A 23,384-nucleotide genomic window follows, 5' to 3' on the forward strand; every position below is an offset into this window, starting at 1 on the left:
CAGGTATGGGCCATACTGGACTGGATACGCGCACCACTGGTTTGGTGCGGGGAGCAGGTACGGGGCGTCCCGGGCTGGCGACACGCACCACTGGTTTGGTGCGGAGAGCAGGTACGGGGCTTACCGGGCTGGCGACAGGCACCACTGGTTTGGTGCGAGGAGCTGGCACAGGCCGTACCGGGCTGTGGAGGCGCACTGGAGGTCTGGAGCTTAGAGCTGGCACAACCTGTCCTGGCTGGATGCCCACTTTCGCACGGCACGTGCGGGGCGCTGGCACAGGACGCACTGGGCTGTGAATGCGCACTGGCGACACAGTGCGTAGGACTGGCGCAGGATATACTGGACCGTGGAGGCACACTGGAGACCAGGAGCGTTGAGCCGGCACAACCCGTCCTGGCTGGATGCCCACTTTCGCATGGCACATGCGGGGCGCTGGCACAGGACGCACTGGGCTGTGAATGGCGACACAGTGCGTATCTCCGCATACCTAGGTTCCTCAATGAATGCTCCTTTTGTTGCCTGACCAGATCCTCTCTCCGTGCCTCCACTACTTCCTTCTCCCTACGGGCCTCCTGCAGCGCCTCCTCTTTAAGGGAGCTCTCCTGCTCTATTCTCCCTATCAGCCCCTGTAATGTGGTGGCCTCCTCTCTTAAACTGTCGATCCGCAGGTCTTGGAGGACCTCTAAAATAGCGGCCTCCTCCTCTACAGTCAGCCCTTTCACGGCCTCCTGCTGCCTCATCGTCCACCCTGTGTGCCCTGTGTGCCCTGTGTGCCCCCCCCACTACATTTTCTTGGGGCTGCTTCTCGGGCTTTCTTCGTGACCGAGTCCTTTTAAGTCGCCGTTTCTCTTCTCCTACCCGGACTTCCTCCTTCGCCCAGGATCCTTTATCGGCTACACTCTCCTTCATCGCCTCCCGATAACGGACGGCCTCCTCCTCAGTAATCCTCCCCCAACCGAGGAGGACATCTACTAAGGTTACCTTCTGTTGAGTCCCAGGCGTTTGCTCCTTCTGGGCACGCTACTTGGTCTTTTTATGGTGGGATCTTCTGTCACGATCATTGAGAGACAGGTCAGACCAAGGTGCAGCGTGATATGCGTACATATTTATTAAGACGAGTAAACACTTGACAAAATAACGAAACCGTGACGTCCTATGGGCTATACACACAACAAGCCTAACAGGAACACAAACAAGATCCCACAACTAAGGTAGGCAACCAGGCTACTTAAGTATGATCCCCAATCAGAGACAACGAGCGACAGCTGCCTCTGATTGGGAATCACACCCGGCCAAACATAGAAATACAAATACTAGATCCAACATAGAAATACAATAACATAGATCTCAAACTGAACTCACACCCTGACCCAACCAACAATAGTTCTCTAGGTCAGGGCGTGACAGCTGCAGAGGATAAGTTCATTAGAGTTAACAGCCTCAGAAATTGCATCCCAAATAAATGCTTCACAGAGTTCAAGTCATAGACACATCTCAACATCAACTGTTCAGAGGGGACTGTGTGAATCAGACCTTCATGGTCGAATTGCTGCAAAGAAACCACTACTAAAGGACACCAATGAGAAGAAGAGACCTGCTTGGGCCAAGAAACACGAGCAATGGACATTAGACTGGTGGAAATTTGTCCTTTGGTCTGGAGTCCAAATTTGCGATTTTTGGTTCCAACCGCCGTGGCTTTGTGAGACGCGGTGTGGGTGAACGGATGATCTCCGCATGTGTAGTTCCCACCGTAAAACATGGAGGAAGAGGTATTATTGTGTGGAGGTGCTTTGCTGGTGACACTGTCTTTGATTTATTTATAATTCAAGGCACACTTAACCAGTATGGCTACCACAGCATTCTGCAGCGATCCGCCATCCCATCTGGTTTGGGCTTAGTGAGACTATCATTTGTTTTTCAACAGGATAATGACCCAACACACCTCCAGGCTGTGTAAGGGCTATTTTACCAAGAAGGAGAGTGATGGAGTGCTGCATCAGATGACCTGGCCTCCACAATCCCCCGACATCAACCCAATTGAGATGGTTTGGGATGAGTCGGACCGCAGAGTGAAGGAAAAGCAGCCAACAAGTGCTCAGCATATGTGGGAACTCCTACAAGACTTGTTGGAAAAGCATTCCAGGTGAAGCTGGTTGAGAGAATGCCAATAGTGTGTAAATCTGTCATCAAGGCAAAGGGTGGCTATTTGAAGAATCTCAAATATTAAATGATCTCATGTATCCTATGGAGAGAGGTAAAGAGCTATTACTGTAGGACAACACTTATGCATTCAGCTGCTTAAGGTGTTTCCATATATTCTATGTTTTGAAACACATTTAATCACAAATGAGGTATTATAAATGAAAGCCTAAAAGGATGGGGAACTTTGACGAAGTGATACTAAGAGACCACATTCACAGAATATTGATTGACAGCTGGCTACAGAGACAGCAATCACCCACTTCCTGAATGCAAAATGGTAGAATGCTCCAATCAGGAATGGCTTAGAGCCTCTTTGATGACACAAACTAGGTCCAGGAGAGATACTTTTGTAGGGTAAAGAGACGGATCTAGATTCTAATCAAATACAATTTCATTCGTCACATACTTCGTAAACAACAGGTGCAGACTAACAGTGAAATGCTTACTTACGGGCCCTTCCCAACAACGCAGAGAGAAATAAAATAGAGAAATAATAGAAAAGTAAAACACGTAATAATAAAAGTAATAGTAAATTCACAATGAGTAACAATAACTTGGCTACATACAGTTGAAGTCGGATGTTTACATACACCTTAGCCAAATACATTTAAACTTAGTTTTTCACAATTCCTGACATTTAATCCTAGTAAAAAATCCCTGTTTTTGGTCAGTTAGAATCACCACTTTATTTTAAGAATGTGAAATGTCAGAGTAATAGTAGAGAGAATGTTTTATTTCAGCTTTTATTTCTTTCATCACATTCCCAGTGGGTCAGAAGTTTACATACACTGTCACGGTGTTTAAATGGTGTGGTGTGGAATCAGGCGCAGAAGCAGATGTACAGTCCAACAAGACTTTACTAGTGAGCAAAATAATCCAAAAACGGCCTGAGGCCAAACAGACGCACACAGGCGTCAAACACGAGCGCACAAACACAGGGCGCAAAAACTCTCCTCAACCGAGGAGGAAGCTAATCGAAACTGGCGTACCGAAACACGGGTAACGCACAAACACCTGACACGAAACAATTACACACAACACTACACTAACAACAAGGAAACTAAATAGGGTGCTTAATGAGACATAACACAAGACAGGTGTGGCTAACAGACAAAACTAATCAAACAGGAAACATGGAACATACAACGGTGGCAGCTAGAATTCCGGAGACGACGAACGCCGAAACCTGCCCGAACAAGGGAGAGAGGCAGCCTCGGCCGAAACCGTGACAGTACCCCCCCCTTGACGCGCGGCTCCAGACGTGCGCCGACTCCGGCCTTGGGGACGACCCGGAGGACGTGGAGCAGGGCGCGTCGGATACCCCCGATGGAATTCCGTCAGGAGCGACGGGTCCAAAATGTCTCTCCTCGGCACCCAGCACCGCTCCTCCGGACCGTACCCCTCCCACTCCACTAGATACTGGAGACCCCCCATCCGACGTCTCGAATCCAAGATGGACCTCATGGAGTACGCCGGTGCCCCCTCGATGTCCAATGGGGGCGGGGGAGTCTCCCCTATCTCATTTTCTTGGAGCGGGCCCGCTACCACCGGCCTGAGAAGGGACACATGGAACGAGGGGTTAATACACTTATACTCCACAGGTAGCTGTAATCTATAACATACCTCGTTCAACCTTCTCAGGACTTTAAATGGCCCTACAAACCGCCGACCCAGTTTCCGACAGGGCAGGCGGAGGGGCAGGTTTCTGGTAGAGAGCCAGACTCGATCACCAGGTGCGTACACCGGTGCCTCACTGCGGTGGAGATCAGCGCTCGCCTTCTGACGTCGGAGGGCCCGCTGCAGGTGGACGTGTGCAGCGTTCCAAGTCTCCTCCGAGCGCCGCGCCCACTCATCCACCGCAGGAGCCTCGATCTGGCTCTGCTGCCAGGGTGCCAGAACCGGCTGGTAACCTAACACACATTGAAATGGAGTTAGGTTAGTGGAGGAATGGCGTAGGGAATTCTGGGCCATCTCGGCCCAGGGAACGTACCTTGACCACTCCTCCGGCCGGTCCTGGCAGTATGTTCTGAGAAACCTACCCACATCCAGGTTTACGCGTTCCACCTGCCCATTACTCTCCGGGTGGTACCCCGAGGTGAGGCTCACCGAGACCCCCAACCGCTCCATAAACGCTCTCCAGACTCTGGAGGTGAATTGGGGACCCCGATCAGCCACAATGTCCTCGGGTACCCCGTAGTGCCGGAACACATGGGTGAACAGTGCCTCGGCAGTTTGTAGGGCAGTAGGACGACCCGGCATGGGGAGCAAACGACAGGCCTTAGAGAACCGGTCCACAACGACCAGGATAGTAGTATTCCCTTGGGAGAGGGGAAGGTCTGTTATAAAGTCCACAGAGAGGTGGGACCATGGTCGTTGTGGAACGGGCAGGGGTAGCAACTTACCCCTAGGCAGATGTCTAGGCGCCTTACACTGGGCGCACACCGAGCAGGAGGAAACATAAACCCTCACATCCCTTGCCAACGTGGGCCACCAGTACTTGGCACTAAGACAGTGCACTGTCCGGCCGATACCCGGATGTCCAGAGGAGGGTGACGTGTGAGCCCAATAGATCAATCGATCCCGAACCTCGAGCGGAACGTACTTCCGACCCTCCGGGCACTGAGGTGGACTAGGGTCGGTGCGTAACGCCCGCTCGAGTTCAGTATCGACCTCCCACACTACCGGTGCCACCAGACACGACTCAGGCAGTATGGGAGTGGGCTCCACGGACCTCTCCTCCGTGTCATACCGCCGAGACAGCGCATCTGCCTTGCCATTCTGTGACCCAGGGATGTACGTGATTTTAAAAGTAAACCTGGTCAAGAACATACTCCATCTTGCCTGGCGAGGGTTCAGCCTCCTCGCCGCCCGGATGTACTCCAGGTTACGGTGGTCCGTCAAAATGAGGAAAGGGTGTTGAGCCCCCTCAAGCCAGTGCCTCCACACCTTTAGAGCCTGTACCACGGCTAACAGCTCCCTGTCCCCTACGTCATAGTTCCGCTCCGCCGGACTGAGCTTCTTAGAATAAAAAGCACAGGGGCGGAGTTTAGGTGGCGCGCCAGACCGTTGTGAAAGCACGGCTCCTAAACCGGCCTCTGACGCGTCCACCTCTACCTGGAACGGCAAAGAGGGATCCGGATGCGCCAGCACCGGGGCCGAGGTAAACAGGTCCTTCAGCCTCCCAAACGCCCTGTCCGCCTCGGCCGACCACTGCAGACGCACCGGACCCCCCTTCAACAGAGACGTGATGGGAGCTGCCACCTGTCCAAAACCCCGGATAAACCTCCTGTAGTAATTTGCAAACCCCAAAAACTGCTGCACCTCTTTCACAGTGGTTGGTGTTTGCCAATTACGCACGGCCGACACCCGGTCTACCTCCATCTTCACCCCTGACGCAGACAACTGATAACCCAAAAAGGAGACCGACTCCTGGAAAAACAGACACTTCTCTGCCTTCACATACAGGTCGTGCTCCACCAGCCTCCGCAACACTCTACGCACCAGGGCCACATGCTCGACACGGGTAGGCGAGTACACGAGAATGTCATCAATGTACACAACCACCCCCTGCCCCTGCATGTCCCTGAAGATCTCATCCACGAATGATTGGAAAACTGACGGAGCGTTCATCAACCCGTATGGCATGACCAGATACTCGTAATGGCCCGAGGTGGTACTAAAGGCTGTCTTCCATTCATCACCCTCCCTGATGCGCACCAAGTTGTACGCGCTCCTGAGATCTAATTTCGTGAAGAAACGCGCCCCATGCAACGACTCAGTCATGGTCGCAATCAGCGGGAGTGGATAACTGTACTTCACCGTAATCTGATTGAGACCACGGTAATCGATGCACGGGCGCAAACCACCATCCTTTTTCTTCACAAAAAAGAAACTCGAGGACGCAGGGGAAGTGGAAGGCCGTATGTATCCTTGTCTCAGAGATTCGTCTATGTAAATCTCCATAGCTTTCTTCTCCTCCTGAGACAGAGGATACACATGGCTCCGTGGGAGCGCAGCTCCTGCCTGGAGGTCTATCGCACAATCTCCCTGCCTATGGGGTGGCAACCGCGTCGCCCTCGCCTTACTAAACGCAATAGCCAAATCCCCATACTCAGGGGGAACGTGCAATGCGGGCACCTGGTTTGGACTCTCCACCGAGGTAGCCCCTACGGAAACGCCCAAACATCTACCCACACACTGAGCAGACCACTCCATCAGAGCCCTCTCCTGCCACGAAATAGCTGGGTTATGGGTACTCAACCAGGGCATGCCCAGCACCACCGGATACGCAGGAGAGTCAATCAGGAACAGCTGAATCATCTCCTGATGATCCCCCTGCGCACACATCCTAAGTGGCGCCGTGACCTCCCTGATTAAGCCCGTACCCAACGGACGACTATCTAGGGCATGAACGGGGAAAGGAACATCAACAGGAATAAGGGGAATCCCTAACGCTAAACAAAACTTTTTATCAATAAAATTCCCAGCCGCGCCTGAATCTACCAGCGCCTTATGCTGGGAATGAGGTGCTACCTGTGGAAAACGCACAGGCATCCAAAAATGGGCAACAGTGAGCTCTGGGTGAGTGGGGCGCCTACTCACCTGGAGGGAATCCCCAGTGCGGGACCTGTCGTCAACCTCCCTAGGAGGCCATCCCCAGCACCTAGCCGCGGTGTGTCCTCCCCGACCACAGTTGGTGCAGTGGATGGACCCCCTAACCAACCGACTCCTCCTCTCTCTAGCGCCAGCGCCCCCGAGCTCCATAGGACACGGCTCGGAGGCGCTGGAGGGTGAAATGGACGGACCCCCCTCAGGACGTCCGCGGGTGGCCAATAGGGTATCCAGCCTGATGGACATGTCGACCAGCTGGTCGAAAGAGAGACTGGTGTCCCTACAAGCCAGCTCCCGACGGACGTCCTCTCGTAGGCTACATCTGTATAGATCGACGAGGGCCCGCTCATTCCACCCTGCATCTGCCGCTAGAGTACGGAATTCAAGAGCGAATTCTTGGGCACTCCTCCTCCCCTGCCGGAGGAAGACCAGACGCTCCCCCGCCGCTTTCCCCTCCGGGGGATGGTCAAACACCGCCCTGAAGCGGCGGGAGAACTCGTTGTAGGTGATCGTCTCGGCGTCGATCTTCCTCCACTCCGCGTTGGCCCATTCCAACGCCTTCCCGGACAGGCAGGAGATCAGGGCGGACACGCTCTCTTGCCCCGAGGGTGCCGGGTGTACGGTGGCCAGGTACAGCTCCACCTGGAGGAGGAATCCCTGACACCCAGCCGCGGTTCCGTCGTAGGCCCTCGGGAGAGAGAGTCGGATTCCTCGGGGTTCTGGCGCTGGAATGGGCGGACTGGCCGATGGCGCTGGCAGTGAGGGAGGTGGTGGAGGCGCTCCCCAGCCTCGGAGCGTGGTGATCACCTCCTGCAGGGCGGTCCCCATCTGCTGTATCTGGTCCTGTTGTTCCCGAACCTGGACCTCCAGTCTCGTCGGGGCTGCTTCGGCTCCTGCTGATTCCATGTCGGGTGTGTAATTCTGTCACGGTGTTTAAATGGTGTGGTGTGGAATCAGGCGCAGAAGCAGATGTACAGTCCAACAAGACTTTACTAGTGAGCAAAATAATCCAAAAACGGCCTGAGGCCAAACAGACGCACACAGGCGTCAAACACGAGCGCACAAACACAGGGCGCAAAAACTCTCCTCAACCGAGGAGGAAGCTAATCGAAACTGGCGTACCGAAACACGGGTAACGCACAAACACCTGACACGAAACAATTACACACAACACTACACTAACAACAAGGAAACTAAATAGGGTGCTTAATGAGACATAACACAAGACAGGTGTGGCTAACAGACAAAACTAATCAAACAGGAAACATGGAACATACAACGGTGGCAGCTAGAATTCCGGAGACGACGAACGCCGAAACCTGCCCGAACAAGGGAGAGAGGCAGCCTCGGCCGAAACCGTGACATACACTCAATTAGTATTTGGTAGCATTGCCTTTAAACTGTTTAACTTGGGTCAAACGTTTTGGGTAGCCTTCCACAAGCTTCCCACAATAGGTTGGGTGAATTTTGGCCCATTCCTCCTGACAGAGCTGGTGTAATTGAGTCAGTTTTGTAGGCTTCCTTGCTCGTACACGCTCTTTCAGTTCTGCCCACACATTTTCTATAGGATTGAGGTCAGGGCTTTGTGATGGCCACTCCAATACCTTGACTTTGTTGTCCTTAAGCCATTTTGCCACAACTTTGGAAGTATGCTTGGGGTCATTGTCCATTTGGAAGACCCATTTGCGACCAAGCTTTAACTTCCTGACTGATGTCTTGAGATGTTGCTTCAATATATCCACATCATTTTCCTTCCTCATGATGCCATCTATTTTGTGAAGTGCACCAGTCCCTCCTGCAGCAAAGCACCCCCACAGCATGATGCTGCCACCCCCGTGCTTCACTGTTGAGATGGTGTTCTTCGGCTCGCAAGCCGCCTCTTTTTTCCTCCAAACATAATGATGGTCATTATGGCCAAACAGTTCTATTTTTGTTTCATCAGACCAGAGGACATTTCTCCAAAAAGTACGATCTTTGTCCCCACGTGCAGTTGCAAACTGTTTTTTATGGCGGTTTTGGAGCAGTGGCTTCTTCCTTGCTGAGCGGCCTTTCAGGTTATGTCGATATAGGACTTGTTTTACTGTAGATATAGATACTTTTGTACCTGTTTCCTCCAGCATCTTCACAAGGTCTTTTGCTGTTGTTCTGGGATTGATTTGCACTTTTCGCACCAAAGTACGTTCATCTCTAGGAGACAGAACGCGTCTCCTTCCAGAGCGGTATGATGGCTGCGTGGTCCCATGGTGTTTATAATTGCGTACTATTGTTTGTACAGATGAACGTGGTACCTTCAGGCGTTTGGAAATTGCTCCCAAGGATGAACCAGACTTGTGTAGGTTTACAATGTTTTTTCTGAGGTCTTGGCTGATTTCTTTTAATTTTCCCATGATGTCAAGAAAAGAGGCACTGAGTTTGAAGGTAGGCCTTAAAATACAGTGGGGCAAAAAAGTATTTAGTCAGCCACCAATTGTGCAAGTTCTCCCACTTAAAAAGATGAGAGAGGCCTGTAATTTTCATCATAGGTACACGTCAACTATGAAAGACAAAATGAGAAAAAATAATCCAGAAAATCACATTATAGGATTTTTAATGAATTTATTTGCAAATTATGGTGGAAAATAAGTATTTGGTCAATAACAAAAGTTTTGTCAATACTTTGTTATATACCGTTTGTTGGCAATGACACAGGTCAAACATTTTCTGTAAGTCTTCACAAGGTTTTCACACACTGTTGCTGGTATTTTGGCCCATTCCTCCATGCAGATCTCCTCTAGAGCAGTGATGTTTTGGGGCTGTCGCTGGGGAACACGGACTTTCAACTCCCTCCAAAGATTTTCTATGGGGTTGAGATCTGGAGACTGGCTAGGCCACTCCAGGACCTTGAAATGCTTCTTACGAAGCCACTCCTTCGTTGCCCGGGCGGTGTGTTTGGGATCATTGTCATGCTGAAAGACCCAGCCACGTTTCATCTTCAATGCTCTTGCTGATGGAAGGAGGTTTTCACTCAAAATCTCACGATACATGGCCCCATTCATTCATTCCTTTACACGGATCAGTCGTCCTGGTCCCTTTGCAGAAAAACAGCCCCAAAGCATGATGTTTCCACCCCCATGCTTCACAGTAGGTATGGTGTTCATTGGATGCAACTCAGCATTCTTTGTCCTCCAAACACGACGAGTTGAGTTTTTACCAAAAAGTTATATTTTGGTTTCATCTGACCATATGACATTCTCCCAATCCTCTTCTGGATCATCCAAATGCACTCTAGCAAACTTCAGACGGGCCTGGACATGTACTGGCTTAAGCAGGGGGACACGTCTGGCACTGCAGGATTTGAGTCCCTGGCGGCGTAGTGTGTTACTGATGGTAGGCTTTGTTACTTTGGTCCCAGCTCTCTGCAGGTCATTCACTAGGTCCCTCCGTGTGGTTCTGGGATTTTTGCTCACCGTTCTTGTGATCAATTTGACCCCACGGGGTGAGATCTTGCGTGGAGCCCCAGATCGAGGGAGATTATCAGTGGTCTTGTATGTCTTCCATTTCCTAATAATTGCTCCCACAGTTGATTTCTTCAAACCAAGCTGCTTACCTATTGCAGATTCAGTCTTCCCAGCCTGGTGCAGGTCTACAATTTTGTTTCTGGTGTCCTTTGACAGCTCTTTGGTCTTGGCCATAGTGGAGTTTGGAGTGTGACTGTTTGAGGTTGTGGACAGGTGTCTTTTATACTGATAACAAGTTCAAACAAGTGCCATTAATACAGGTAACGAGTGGAGGACAGAGGAGCCTCTTAAAGAAGAAGTTACAGGTCTGTGAGAGCCAGAAATCTTGCTTGTTTGTAGGTGACCAAATACTTATTTTCCACCATAATTTGCAAATAAATTCATTAAAAATCCTACAATGTGATTTTCTGGATTTTTTTTTCTCAATTTGTCTGTCATAGTTGACGTGTACCTATGATGAAAATTACAGGCCTCTCTCATCTTTTTAAGTGGGAGAACTTGCACAATTGGTGGCTGACTAAATACTTTTTTTCCCCACTGTACATCCACAGGTACACCTCCAATTGACTCAAATGATGTCAATTAGCCTATCAGAAGCTTCTAAAGCCATGACATCATTTACTGGAATTTTCCAAGCTGTTTAAAGGCACATTCAACTAGATTCTAATCAAATACAATTTTACTCGTCACATACTTCGTAAACAACAGGTGCAAACTAAAAGTGAAATGCTTACGTATTTATTAATATTTATTTGGACAGTGAAGCTAGAACGTTTAATTTGGCTCTATGCTCCAGCATTTTGGATTTTAAATAAAATGTTTAATACGAGGCGACAGTACAGAATGTCACTTTTTTGGGGGGGTATTTCCATACATATATGTTTTACCGTTTAGAAATAAAAGCACTTTATGTATCTAGTCCCCCCATTTGAAGGTGTCATAAGTATCTGGACAAATTCACTTATAGTGTATTAAAGTAGTCAAAAGTTGAGTATTTGGTCCCATATTCCTAACAAGCAATGATTACAACAAGCTTGTGACTATACATTTGTTGGATGCATTTGCTGTTAGTTTTGGTTGTGTTTCAAATTATTTTGTGCACAATAGAAATTAATGGTAAATAATGTATTGTGTCATTTTGGAATCACTTTTATTGTAAATAAGAATATAATATGTTTCTGAACACTTCTACATTAATGTGGTCCTCTGTAGCTCAGCTGGTAGAGCACGGCGCTTGTAACGCCAAGGTAGTGGGTTCGAACCCCGGGACCACCCATACACAAAAAAATGTATGCACGCACGACTGTAAGTCGCTTTGGATAAAAGCGTCTGCTAAATGGCATATTATTATTATTATTATTATTAATGTGGATGCTACCATGATTACGGATAATCATAAATGAATCGTGAATAATGATAAGTGATAAAGTTACAGAGGCACAAAGATCACACCCCCAAGACATACTATTTGGAGGGTATGATATTTATGCCTCTGTACCTTTCTCACTCATCATTATTCATAATTAATTCCATGAACCATTCATTTCAATTGGGCACAACATAATCTAAAACAAAAGCAAAACAAATAATTCACCAGTCATTCATGCTTCTCTCATTATTTTACTTGAACAACTACTTTCCCTTCCACAGTGCAGAGCTGCTGAAAACACTGTGCTGTAGCTACCTCAAGCTGGGCTGGCTGGCTGGCGGAGTGCTGAGTGCATTCTCCCTGGAACCAAAGGAAAAGTCCGTTTTTCTTTGTGTCTTAGCGCTCCAGCTGATCACAGCACTCTCAAGAAATGTGTGTGTGTGTGTTTGTGTGCTCTTAGTGCACTTCACTTAAAAGACTCTCTCCGACAGGTGTGATCACACAAGTGTTACCCACCATCACACACTGGGGTTATTTTTAGAGACGGAGGAAGCAAAAGAAAAGGAAAGGTGTTCTTTCTCCTATTTCAAGTGTTAATGAGGCTGTGTGTGTGTGTGTGTGTGTGTGTGTGTGTGTGTGTGTGTGTGTGTGTGTGTGTGTGTGTGTGTGTGTGTGTGTGTGTGCGCGCGTGTGCGTTCTTCTGAACATGAATTTAAATTATATGAAAATCAAGGCAACTCCTTTTCAAATTGACAGATGTGAAATGTTCATTACAGTAAATTGTCATCATTACCATTCCTTCTCCTTACTGTGAATAAATAAACACAACAAAACTAAGCTTCATTGGCTAAATACAACATTAGCAGAATATAAAGACAAATGGACTCTGGTCAGACACCCAAAACCGCAGCAAACAGTGTAACTGAGCTTCCAAAAGCAGCTCTGAAAGCCTTAACAGTACATCAACAGTGCCCTCTGGTGGGTATAGAGTCCTTGCATGGAACGCCGAGGGGAATGATCCATCACACCGCATGTGGTGAGAGATAGATGATGCCCACACACTAACACAATTATGAGTACTGCTCATGCCAAAGACATAAACACCTCTGCAGTCACAGAAATCTCCAACGTCACAATGATTCTGACTCATAACCATTCAGTCCATAACTGTGGCTGTGAAAAGTGGGACATTATCGATAAGAGGGGAAAGAACATAATGTATAACAGAATGGGTCATTTTCACATGTCAGAATAAAACATTTGAAACATTGAGAGTAAATCAGTTATCGTTGCTTTTAGATGTTAAAATAGAGTGTGTGTAGAGCACATTATTTCACAATTTTTTTATGGTTAAAGTTTTTGTTCATTGAAGGGGATGTTTTCAACCATTAGGATAGGTTATTCCCGCTTCCATATTACAGCTGCAGCCATTATACAAAACACATTCCCACACTTCATAAATTGAATCTGTAACAACCCATACATTAACAACCACCTATGGTCCTGTATCTACTAGACACATCAATATTAGGTCACACGACGCACCACACACCCCAATCACATGACACCGGCTCTCCAATAGCAGCACATCCAAAGCTATCAGAGGGGCATGGAGGGGGACTTTGTATTTCCTCCTCCATTGGTCTGGATAACTATTTATGTTAATCAGTGGCCTTTACAACCCCAAAGCTGTGTTCTCTGCTACACCTGAGTACTGAGACACAGAGTGGATTATTTCCTAAAAGCTTGTCTGTGGTCTGACAATGGCACTTCCATGCATCTTTTGTATCAACCCAGTGCTGAGCGAAACTGAGCCGTATAAGCGCTATTGATGTTGAAATTCACATTCAGATAGAAGAGATGGAAGGAGAAACAAATATCTATGACTTTCAGGAAGAGAGAGAGAGAGAGAGAGAGAGAGAGAGAGATAGAGAGAGAGAGAGAGAGAGAGAGAGAGAGAGAGAGAGAGAGAGAGAGGGAATGTGAAAAAGAGAGAATGTGAAAGAGAGAGGCTGTAGCCTGCATAAGAGGATGAAAGGAGGCAGAAGAGAGAGTGATAGAGAGAAAATGAATCCAGCTGATTGGTTTCCATTGGAACGGGCTGATGAGGTGTGAGTCTAAATAAAAGAGCAGGTGTAAATCACTGTCTGTGACACACCGCTGGGGAGGGGGATGGGGAGAGGGACAGGGGAGAGGGACAGGGGAGCAAAAATGGTTGGGTCTCAGTCAGACCACACTGTCACATCTTCTGCACTCACTCACTGCTACCTTACATATTGCACATTATGATTCCACAAATCCCACATATCACTACTACTGAACCGAATACCACAAGGTCTTACATCCAATATAATATATGACTTCAATCCCCATACAATACTTTTCACCTGACATATTATTTCATGTCATACATCACACATTACACCTCACATATAGACCTCCATATTTCACATGACACAGAACACCTTGTACCTCAAATATCACCTATTCCACCTCACATGAAATATGTGGGAGGGATGGCACAGTGGACTAAGGGAGTGATTTTATTGTGCACCATAATCTAGCAGCATCATAGAGACCTTCAATACCCTCTGAGTCATGTAGCTCCCACAGCAATACGGGACACGCCTACGTGAGGGACCCTGTCGTGTGTGTGTGTGTGTGTGTGGGTGTGTGTGTGTGTGTGTGGGGGTGTGGGGGTGTGTGTGTGTGTGTGTGTGCGTGTGTGTGTGTGTGTGTGTCTGTAGTCTGTATGTGAGTCTGTGTGTGCAGAGCATACAGTACCTATTCAAAACACAGTTAGCTGTGATATCACTAAATACTTCAATGGATCAGATGCTATGTGCAAGACTGTCATATAAACAGGAAGCAGAGATCACATACTACAGCAGTGTGAAAGACAGGAAGCTCCATCTGAACAACTATTTTATACCCACTTTATCCACTATATCCACGTTACTCAGTCTCAGCCATGGCAGAGAGACAGAGGTACAGAGAGACAGTGGTAGTGTGGTGGATGTGTGTTGAGCTGTGCTGACAGGAGGTGTGAAATATTTACCACATTTACCACTGAAGCTCAAGATGAGGAGGTGTTCCTTGGCTGCTGGACAGCAGACAACAGTCAATTGAGGTCAAGTAGTAGAATGAATGGAGCTCATTGAGCTCTGAGAGGAGTGGAGGGGGGTGAGAAACTGAATACGGGGAAGTCTAAGGGACACGGAAAATCCCCATAAAGATATATCATCAGCCAGCATGAAGAGACCCTAGTGGACCCCCTGAGGAGCCAGAGGGTATCTCATCAGCTCCTCCCACTAGTGTCATTTTAGCCAATCAGAAAAGGAAGTCATGGCAACTCACCTCAACAAACAAGAAGCAGGGAACGATGGAGCTGCTGCTCTTCAAACCCGGCTTCTCCTCCTCCGCCGCCATCATTCTCTCGTTCTCTCTCTCCTGCCCTCTCTCCAGCTCTATCTCTCCTCACACCTGCGAAGGAAAGAGAATCCTAGGTCAGTAAGAATTGTCTTGATCTAAAGGCAGCTTGAGGCCAAGTTCAAAGTATAAGATTAAGTTTCATCCTATGACAAGAAAGTAGCGTTGGATGGATCAATGGGTCTTGATGTTCTTATACAGAATAACAATGTTGTTTACATGTTACCTCTGTGGCCATGAGACAAAGTGCAAAGACCCCCCCCACCCGACACAGACAAAGAAAAAACTAAATAGTATAAAATAAGCCAATCAGTGTTCAGTATTGACCCTCTCCCTCAGTCCTGATGCGTCAGTGTCTTTAACACTGAATACAACTATACTGAATGGAACCTTTATGAGCTGGAATAAACATACAGTGAGGGAAAAAAGTATTTGATCCCCTGCTGATTTTGTATGTTTGCCCACTGACAAAGAAATGATCAGTCTATAATTTTAATGGTAGGTTTATTTGAACAGTGAGAGACAGAATAACAACAAAGCAATCCAGAAAAACGCATGTCAAAAATGTTATAAATTGATTTGCATTTTAATGAGGGAAATAAGTATTTGACCCCCTCTCAATCAGAAAGATTTCTGGCTCCCAGGTGTCTTTTATACGGGTAACGAGCTGAGATTAGGAGCACACTCTTAAAGGGAGTGCTCCTAATCTCAGTTTGTTACCTATATAAAAGACACCTGTCCACAGAAGCAATCAATCAATCAGATTCCAAACTTTCCACCATGGACCAAAGAGCTCTCCAAGGATGTCAGGGACAAGATTGTAGACCTACACAAGGCTGGAATGGGCTACAAGACCATCGCCAAGCAGCTTGGTGAGAAGGTGACAACAGTTGGTGTGATTATTTGCAAATGGAAGAAACACAAAAGGACTGTCAATCTCCCTCGGCCTGGGGCTCCATGCAAGATCTCACCTCGTGGAGTTGCAATGATCATGAGAACGGTGAGGAATCAGGCCAGAACTACACGGGAGGATCTTGTCAATGATCTCAAGGCAGCTGGGACCATAGTCACCAAGAAAACAATTGGTAACACAACACGCCGTGAAGGACTGAAATCCTGCAGCGCCCGCAAGGTCCCCCTGCTCAAGAAAGCACATATATACATGCCCGTCTGAAGTTAGCCAATGAACATCTGAATGATTCAGAGGAAAACTGGGTGAACGTGTTGTGGTCAGATGAGACCAAAATCGAGCTCTTTGGCATCAACTCAACTCCCCGTGTTTGGAGGAGGAGGAATGCTGCCTATGACCCCAAGAACACCTCCCCACTATCAAACATGGAGATGGAAACATTATGCTTTGGGGGTGTTTTTCTGCTAAGGGGACAGGACAACTTCACCGCATCAAAGGGACGATGGACGGGGCCATGTACTGTCAAATCTTGGGTGAGAACCTCCTTCCCTCAGCCAGGGCATTGAAAATGGGTCGTGGATGGGTATTCCAGCATGACAATGACCCAAAACACACGGCCAAGGCAACATAGGAGTGGCTCAAGAAGAAGCACATTAAGGTCCTGGAGTGGCCTAGCCAGTCAGACCTTAAACGCATAGAAAATCTGTGGAGGGAGTTGAAGGTTCGAGTTGCCAAACGTCAGGCTCAAAACCTTAATGACTTGGAGAAGATCTGCAAAGAGGAGTGGGACAAAATCCCTGCTGAGATGTGTGCAAACCTGGTGGCCAACTACAAGAAACGTCTGACCTCTGTGATTGCCAACAAGGTTTTTGCCACCAAGTACTAAGTCATGTTTTGCAGAGGGGTCAAATACTTATTTCCCTCATTAAAATGCAAATCAATTTATAACATTTTTGACATGCATTTTTCTGGATTTTTTTGTTGTTATTCTGTCTCTCACTGTTCAAATAAACCTACCATAAAAATTATAGACTGATAATTTCTTTGTCAGTGGGCAAACGTACAAAATCAGCAGGGGATCAAATACCTTTTTCCCTCACTGTAAATCCAGCCAATATACAACACAACATGGAAGTAACATATCTTAACAATGCATGCTACAAAGTAGTCTTAGATTAGAAATATGCTCTTGACATTTTCATAATCACATTTATGTTGGTATCTATACTGTATTAGATTATATTCCAACCAAGGCACAACTCTCTGTCTGCATGTCACGATCGTCTAAGGAGGAGGATCAATGCACAGCGTTGAAGGTGAACATATTTATTAGAGTATGATCACACGATCAAAACAACAGACGAAAACGTGATGTCTCTGGTTACATAAACAAACCAAATAAAAACAAGAAACCACAAATAATGCATGCCTAGCGGCTACCTAAGTATGACTCCCAATCAGAGACAACGAGCTACAGCCGTCTCTGATTGGGAGCCACCCTGGCCAACATAGAATTACAACAACTAGAACATAAACAAATGAAAACTCACACCCTGGCTCAACATACTAGAGTCCCCAGAGCCAGGGCGTGACACTGCATGTCTTATTCAATGTCATGTCTACACGTTTTACACTGTATCCCCAGCAGAATTAGCTTGAGGGGAAGAACACAACAATCTAGCCTTATCGCTTCAAGGCAAGGCTAAGGGACAGACAGGAACAATGCAAACTGGACATGGTGCCCAGTCTCAGCTAGTGAGGAGTCTCCTGAGCTGGAACCTGAGGTTTTCCCTCACTACAGGAAAGAATCCAGGCCCTAGTCATAGGCTATTGCTAGTCAGGTGGTCAGGTAAAACTCAGGGCCCTTCTTACGGCCAGGTATCCATCCAACCTCTGAAGCGGAACAGAACTCATCCTGAAGAGATCATATAACTTGGATCTTATCTGTGAGAGTTCCCATTCCCTCAGCGTTGTCAGATTGACCTCCATTCTGGGGAAATTAGTGTTGTGTGCTGGAAAGCTTTTCCGTTTCCCCCCACACTGACAGTCAGTCAGGCAGGACGTCAGAGAATAGGCTGTGAGGATGAATAAGGCATGAGACTGGGCTCATGAGACTTAGCAGCAGAGAGAACAACGCGAAGCGGGGCTGCTTTTAGAATGCGCTCTCTCTCTCTGAGTGGCCGGCCAGGAAACATCTTGTAGCTGTCATTGTGAACAAGCTGAGGCCCCAGGTAAGGGAAAATCACCCAGGGTTTTTTGGTGATCCTGCTCTACTGATCCCAGCAGCAGATGGACAGTGTAATGCAGCCTGAGTGGACGACTGGGTATCTAACGTCCCTAGGATCAGGATGTCAGGAGGAGGGATGAGAGCAGGTCAGAACACAGGTGTTGCTGTTTGAGATGGGACAGTGTCTGTCAAAGAGAAAGCCTTTGTGTTCATATGTGCTACATACCGAATAGACAAGATGTAGTATTTTGTAGAAACCTTATGGGTGGGCAGGGAGAGGGAGGAGAGGGAGATTTGTTGAGGAATCTAAAAGTAGGACACCAGGGGCAATTTTACCCAGAGATAGGAGAGAGTGTTGTTTGTTAGCATATGCCTGCCTGCGCATGCGTGTGTGCGTGTGTGTGTGTGTGCGAGTGTGAGTGTGAGTATGTGTGTGTGTTTGCATGTGCTGTGTGTGTGTCCAGCTGGATTTGATCTGATTAGGGAGGCAGGAGTCCTGATCTTATTGGCTTGCCATCCATCAGAGAGCCCAGCCAGCCTGTCATCACTGAGACACTGCAGCCCACAGACACACACACAACAGAGAGAGAAATTGATGGAAGAGAGGGAGGAGGCAAAAATATTGTTGGAAAACAGTGGAATGTACCCAATAAACAGAATGAGAGATGGGGGTTAGGAAGAAAAGACATGTGAATTGAATGAAAGAGGATGAAGTTGGTAATATGAATAGACAAGTGAGTTGGGCAGCAGAGGATAAAGTTAGCTGACACATAGGAGGAGGAGGAGAACTATACAATCTCCTGCTGCTCTGAATCCACAGTCATAGGAGAGGAGCCCAGGAAACCATATGTCCACTCTCCTCCCTCAGACACACACATGAACAGGCACATGTACAGACACACACACCGCCCGGGGACACAAAGGCTAATTGGACACAACAATCTGGATCAAGGCTGCCTTCACGTCCAGCTATTTCTACCACATACTGAGACGTACTACAACTGCACAGAGATATATTTAATCTACACAGATGTGTATTGTAATATTCTATATGAACATAAAAGAGCAAAGTTTAATATACAGTGCCTTCAGAAAGTATTCATACCCCTTGACTTATTCCACATTTTGTTGTGTTACAGCCTGAATTTAAAATTGATTATTTATTTATTTTTCTTATCCATCTACACACAATACCCCATAATGATAAAGTGAAAACATTTTAGCAAATGTACTGAAAATGAAATACAGAAATATCTCATTTACATAAGTATTCACACCCCTGGGTCAATACATGTTAGAATCGCCTTTGGCAGTGATTATTGCTGTGAGGCTTTCTGGGTAAGTCTCTAAGAGCTTTGCACACCTGGATTGCACAATATTTTCACACTATTCTTTTTTAAATTCTAAGTTCTGTCAAGTTGGTTGTTGATCATTGCTAGACAGCCATTTTCAAGTCTTGCCATAGACTTTCAAGCCAATTTAAGTCAAACTGTAACCAGGCCACTCAGGTACATTCAATGTCGTCTTGGTAAGCAACTCCAGTGTATATTTGGCCTTGTGTTTTATGTTATTGTCCAGCTGAAAGGTGAATTTGTCTCTGGGATCTATTACATTACTTAAAAAACTCTCTAGTCCTTGCCAATGACAAGCATACCCATAACATGATGCAGCCACCACCATGCTTGAAAATATGAAGAGTGGTACTCAGTGATCTTTTGTGTTGGATTTGCCCCAAGCGTAACGCTTTGTATTCTCAACATAATGAATGTTACATAATTTTTGCAGTTTTACTTTAGTGCCTTATTACAAACATGATGCATGTTTTGGAATATTTGTATTCTGTACAGGCTTGCTTCTTTTAACTCTGTCATTTAGGTTAGTATTGTGGAGTAGCTACAATCTTGTTGATCCATCCTCAGTTTACTCCTATCACAGCCTTTAAACTCTGTAACTGTTTTAAAGTCACCATTGGCCTCATGGTGAAATCCCTGAGCGGTTTCCCTCCACTCCAGCAACTGAGTTAGGAAGGACGCCTGTATCTTTGTAGTGACTGGGTGTATTGATACACCATCCAAAGTGTAACTAATAATTTCACGGTGCTCAAAGGGATATTCAATGTCTGCTTTTTTGTTTTGTTTTATCCATCTACCAATAGGTGCCCTTCTTTGTGAGGCATTAGAAAACCTCCCTGGTCTTTGTGGTTGAATCTGTGTTTTAAATTCACTGCTCGACTGAGGGACCTTACAGATACTTGTATATGTGGGGTACAGAGATGAGGTATTTCTAAAAACATATTTCCACTTCGACATTATGGGGTATTGTGTGTAGGCCAGTGACAAAAAAATCTAAATGTAATCCATTTTAAATTCAGGCTGTAACACAACAAAATGTGGAGAATGTCAAGGGGTGTGAATACTTTCTGAAGGCACTGTATATGGCAGTCTGGTTGATCCTTTCATCCTTGAATGTAGCCATCCCCCTGACACAGTACTACTCAGAGAGTTTCTAGGTAGTATATTCAATGTGTTTGTACCAGAGCATTGCAGCATTTACATGGCACTGTCTGCTTCTTTCTTTCACCCTGTGTGTGGCTATCCTGTGCTGCTGAATACTCTCCTATAACCAATCACGTTCAAAGAGATCAGTCCAAGTCCCTATAATCACTGTACTGTTGTCTTGGTGCATTTCCAAGCTGTGTGTAGTAAGCATGTAGGATGGTAGTATGTTGAGTGTGTGTGCCTTGCTCTTGACAGACATGTTTCACTCAAACCAGACAACATGCTGAATCAAGGCTGCAGACATCAGTGTGCAGAATGCATAAACACACACACACACACACACACACACACACACACACATATTTACACCCCAGGCACACACACTTCTTTACTCACATGCGGTAATAAAAATACACCCCACCCCCGTGCCGGAGAGACAATCCCACTTCACGCTATTAATAGGGCGGTGAAGGGGTGTAGGTAGGGAGGGGGAAAACCCTAATAGGATTTCAGAACGCTAGGTTATTAGAGCTTCCCATTGGGGAATACCACGGTGAAACACTCTCCTCACCTCCACATAAACACCAAATACACTCTCACTGCCTCTCTGCATCAGACCACAATCTGAACCACAGACATACAAAGCAATGCTAACATGCTAATGCTCCTCATACTGCAACCCAAGCAGACGGAGGAGAGGAAAACAGACGGAGGAGAGGAAAACCCATCACCCCCTCCCTCTTACCTTAGACACCTTGTTGCTGCTTAGCTCCTCTGTTGCCGTGGCACCAGATTCCTATGCGGAGGCCATGTCAGATGAGGGAAAGCGCTGTGAAAATCTACCCACCCAGCTGCCTCTCTATCTCTTCTCTTCTTCTTCTCTCCTCCGTCCTTACTCACTCTGTCCTCTCCTCCTCCTGCTCCAGAGTGAAGCGTGGTACCGAAGCTCCTCAGACACACTCACACACACAGAGATAAAGCACGCCAGCAACTCCCCAGCCCTCCTCATACACTTGACACACTCCCTCTCTAATTAGCCACTTCAAATAAGCAGCCTGGGCTAATCAATTAAGTGGTGGGAATTACCGCATGTGCTGCGCTGTCTTCCAATACAGATCATGAGGGAGTGTGTGTGGAAGATTGTGTATCCATGTGTGAGTAAGAGAGAGAGAGGGGATGTGTGGTATCTGTGCCACTAGAGAGAAGCTCATTTGTATTCAAAGCTTGTTTCCTTCCCTCCCTCTCTCTCTCTGTCCTCCCTCTCTCTCTGTCCTCCCTCTCTCTCTCTGTCCTCCCTCTCTCTCGCAGTGAATGAGGGAAGGAGGGGATGTAAAACCCAAACAGAATGGTGTGTGTGAGAGAGAGAGAGGGAGGGATGGAGGGAAGGAGAGAGCTCAGGTGTGCCTCTGTGCATCGGGCTGCAGCCTGAGGGCACACAATCCAATGAATACATGGCTATTGATCTAGTGCTGGTGCAGGTTTAATACTTGCCAAGGCTTATCACATTAATTATATCTAGTCTCAAAACCCCAGCTTCTCACTCTGTCTTCTCACACATGCTCAGTAGCGCTTTGATACACATTTTAAATAACATTTCACACTGCATATTTAAACATCTTTGATCGGACGGTAGTGAGGAGCATTGAATGCCTTGTGGCCAGAAAAGCTCATGAGTTTTAGTTCAAATCAAATCAAATCAAATGTTATTTGTCACATAAACGTGTTTAGCAGATGTTATTGCGGGTGTAGCGAAATGCTTGTGCGTCTATCTCCGACAGTGCAGTAATATCTAACAAGTAATATCTAACAATTTCACAACATATACCCAGTACACACAAATCTAAGTAAGGAATGGAATTTAAGAATATATACATATATGGACAAGCAATGACAGAGCGGCAAGGACTAAGATACAGAGGGTAGTGCGTACGGCCCAGTACATCACTGGGGCAAAGCTTCCTGCCATCCAGGACCTCTATACCAGGCGGTGTCAGAGGAAGGCCCTCAAAATTGTCAAAGACTCCAGCCACCCTAGTAATAGACTGTTCTCTCTGCTACCGCACGGCAAGCGGTACCGGAGTGCCAAGTCTAGGTCCAAAAGACTTCTCAACAGCTTCTACCCCCAAGCCATAAGACTCCTGAACAGCTAATCATGGCTACCCGGACTATTTGCACGGACTATTTGCACGGACTTTTTACGCTGCTGCTAATCTGTTAAGTATTTATGCATAGTCACTTTAACTCTACCCACATGTACATATTACCTCAACTACCTCAACTAGCCGGTGCCCCCGCACATTGACTCTGCAACGGTACCCCCCTGTATATATAGCCTCCCTACTGTCACTTTATTTTACTTCTGCTCTTTTTTTCTCAACACTTTTTTTGTTGTTGTTTTATTCTTACTTTTTTTTTGTTTAAAATAAATGCACTGTTGGTTAAGGGCTGTAAGTAAGCATTTCACTGTAATGTCTGCACCTGTTGTATTCGGCGCATGTGACCAATAAAATTTGATTTGATTTGATTTGATTTGAAGATACAGTAGAATATTATAGAATACAGTATATACAGTTGAAGTCGGAAGTTTACATACACTTAGGTTGGAGTCATTAAAACTTGTTTTTCAACCACTCCACAAATT

The 23,384-nt window shown here is 46.7% G+C and overlaps 1 protein-coding gene across 1 annotated transcript in view; it reads right to left on the minus strand.

Annotated features, from left to right (window-relative positions):
- The window catches only part of LOC311104208 (phospholipid phosphatase-related protein type 5-like), a gene marked incomplete at both ends in the record, with an annotated part of 49,393 nt that extends 34,282 nt beyond the window's left edge, over positions 1-15,111 (minus strand). The window contains one exon of the mRNA XM_084145940.1: positions 15,037-15,111. Coding sequence (XP_084002066.1) covers positions 15,037-15,111 — 75 coding nt within the window. The remainder of the gene's footprint in view (positions 1-15,036) is intronic.
- Between the last annotated feature and the right edge of the window lie 8,273 nt (positions 15,112-23,384).

This window comes from Coregonus lavaretus, assembly GCF_964263955.1.
Source record: "Coregonus lavaretus genome assembly, chromosome: 28".
Lineage (NCBI taxonomy): Eukaryota > Metazoa > Chordata > Actinopteri > Salmoniformes > Salmonidae > Coregonus > Coregonus lavaretus.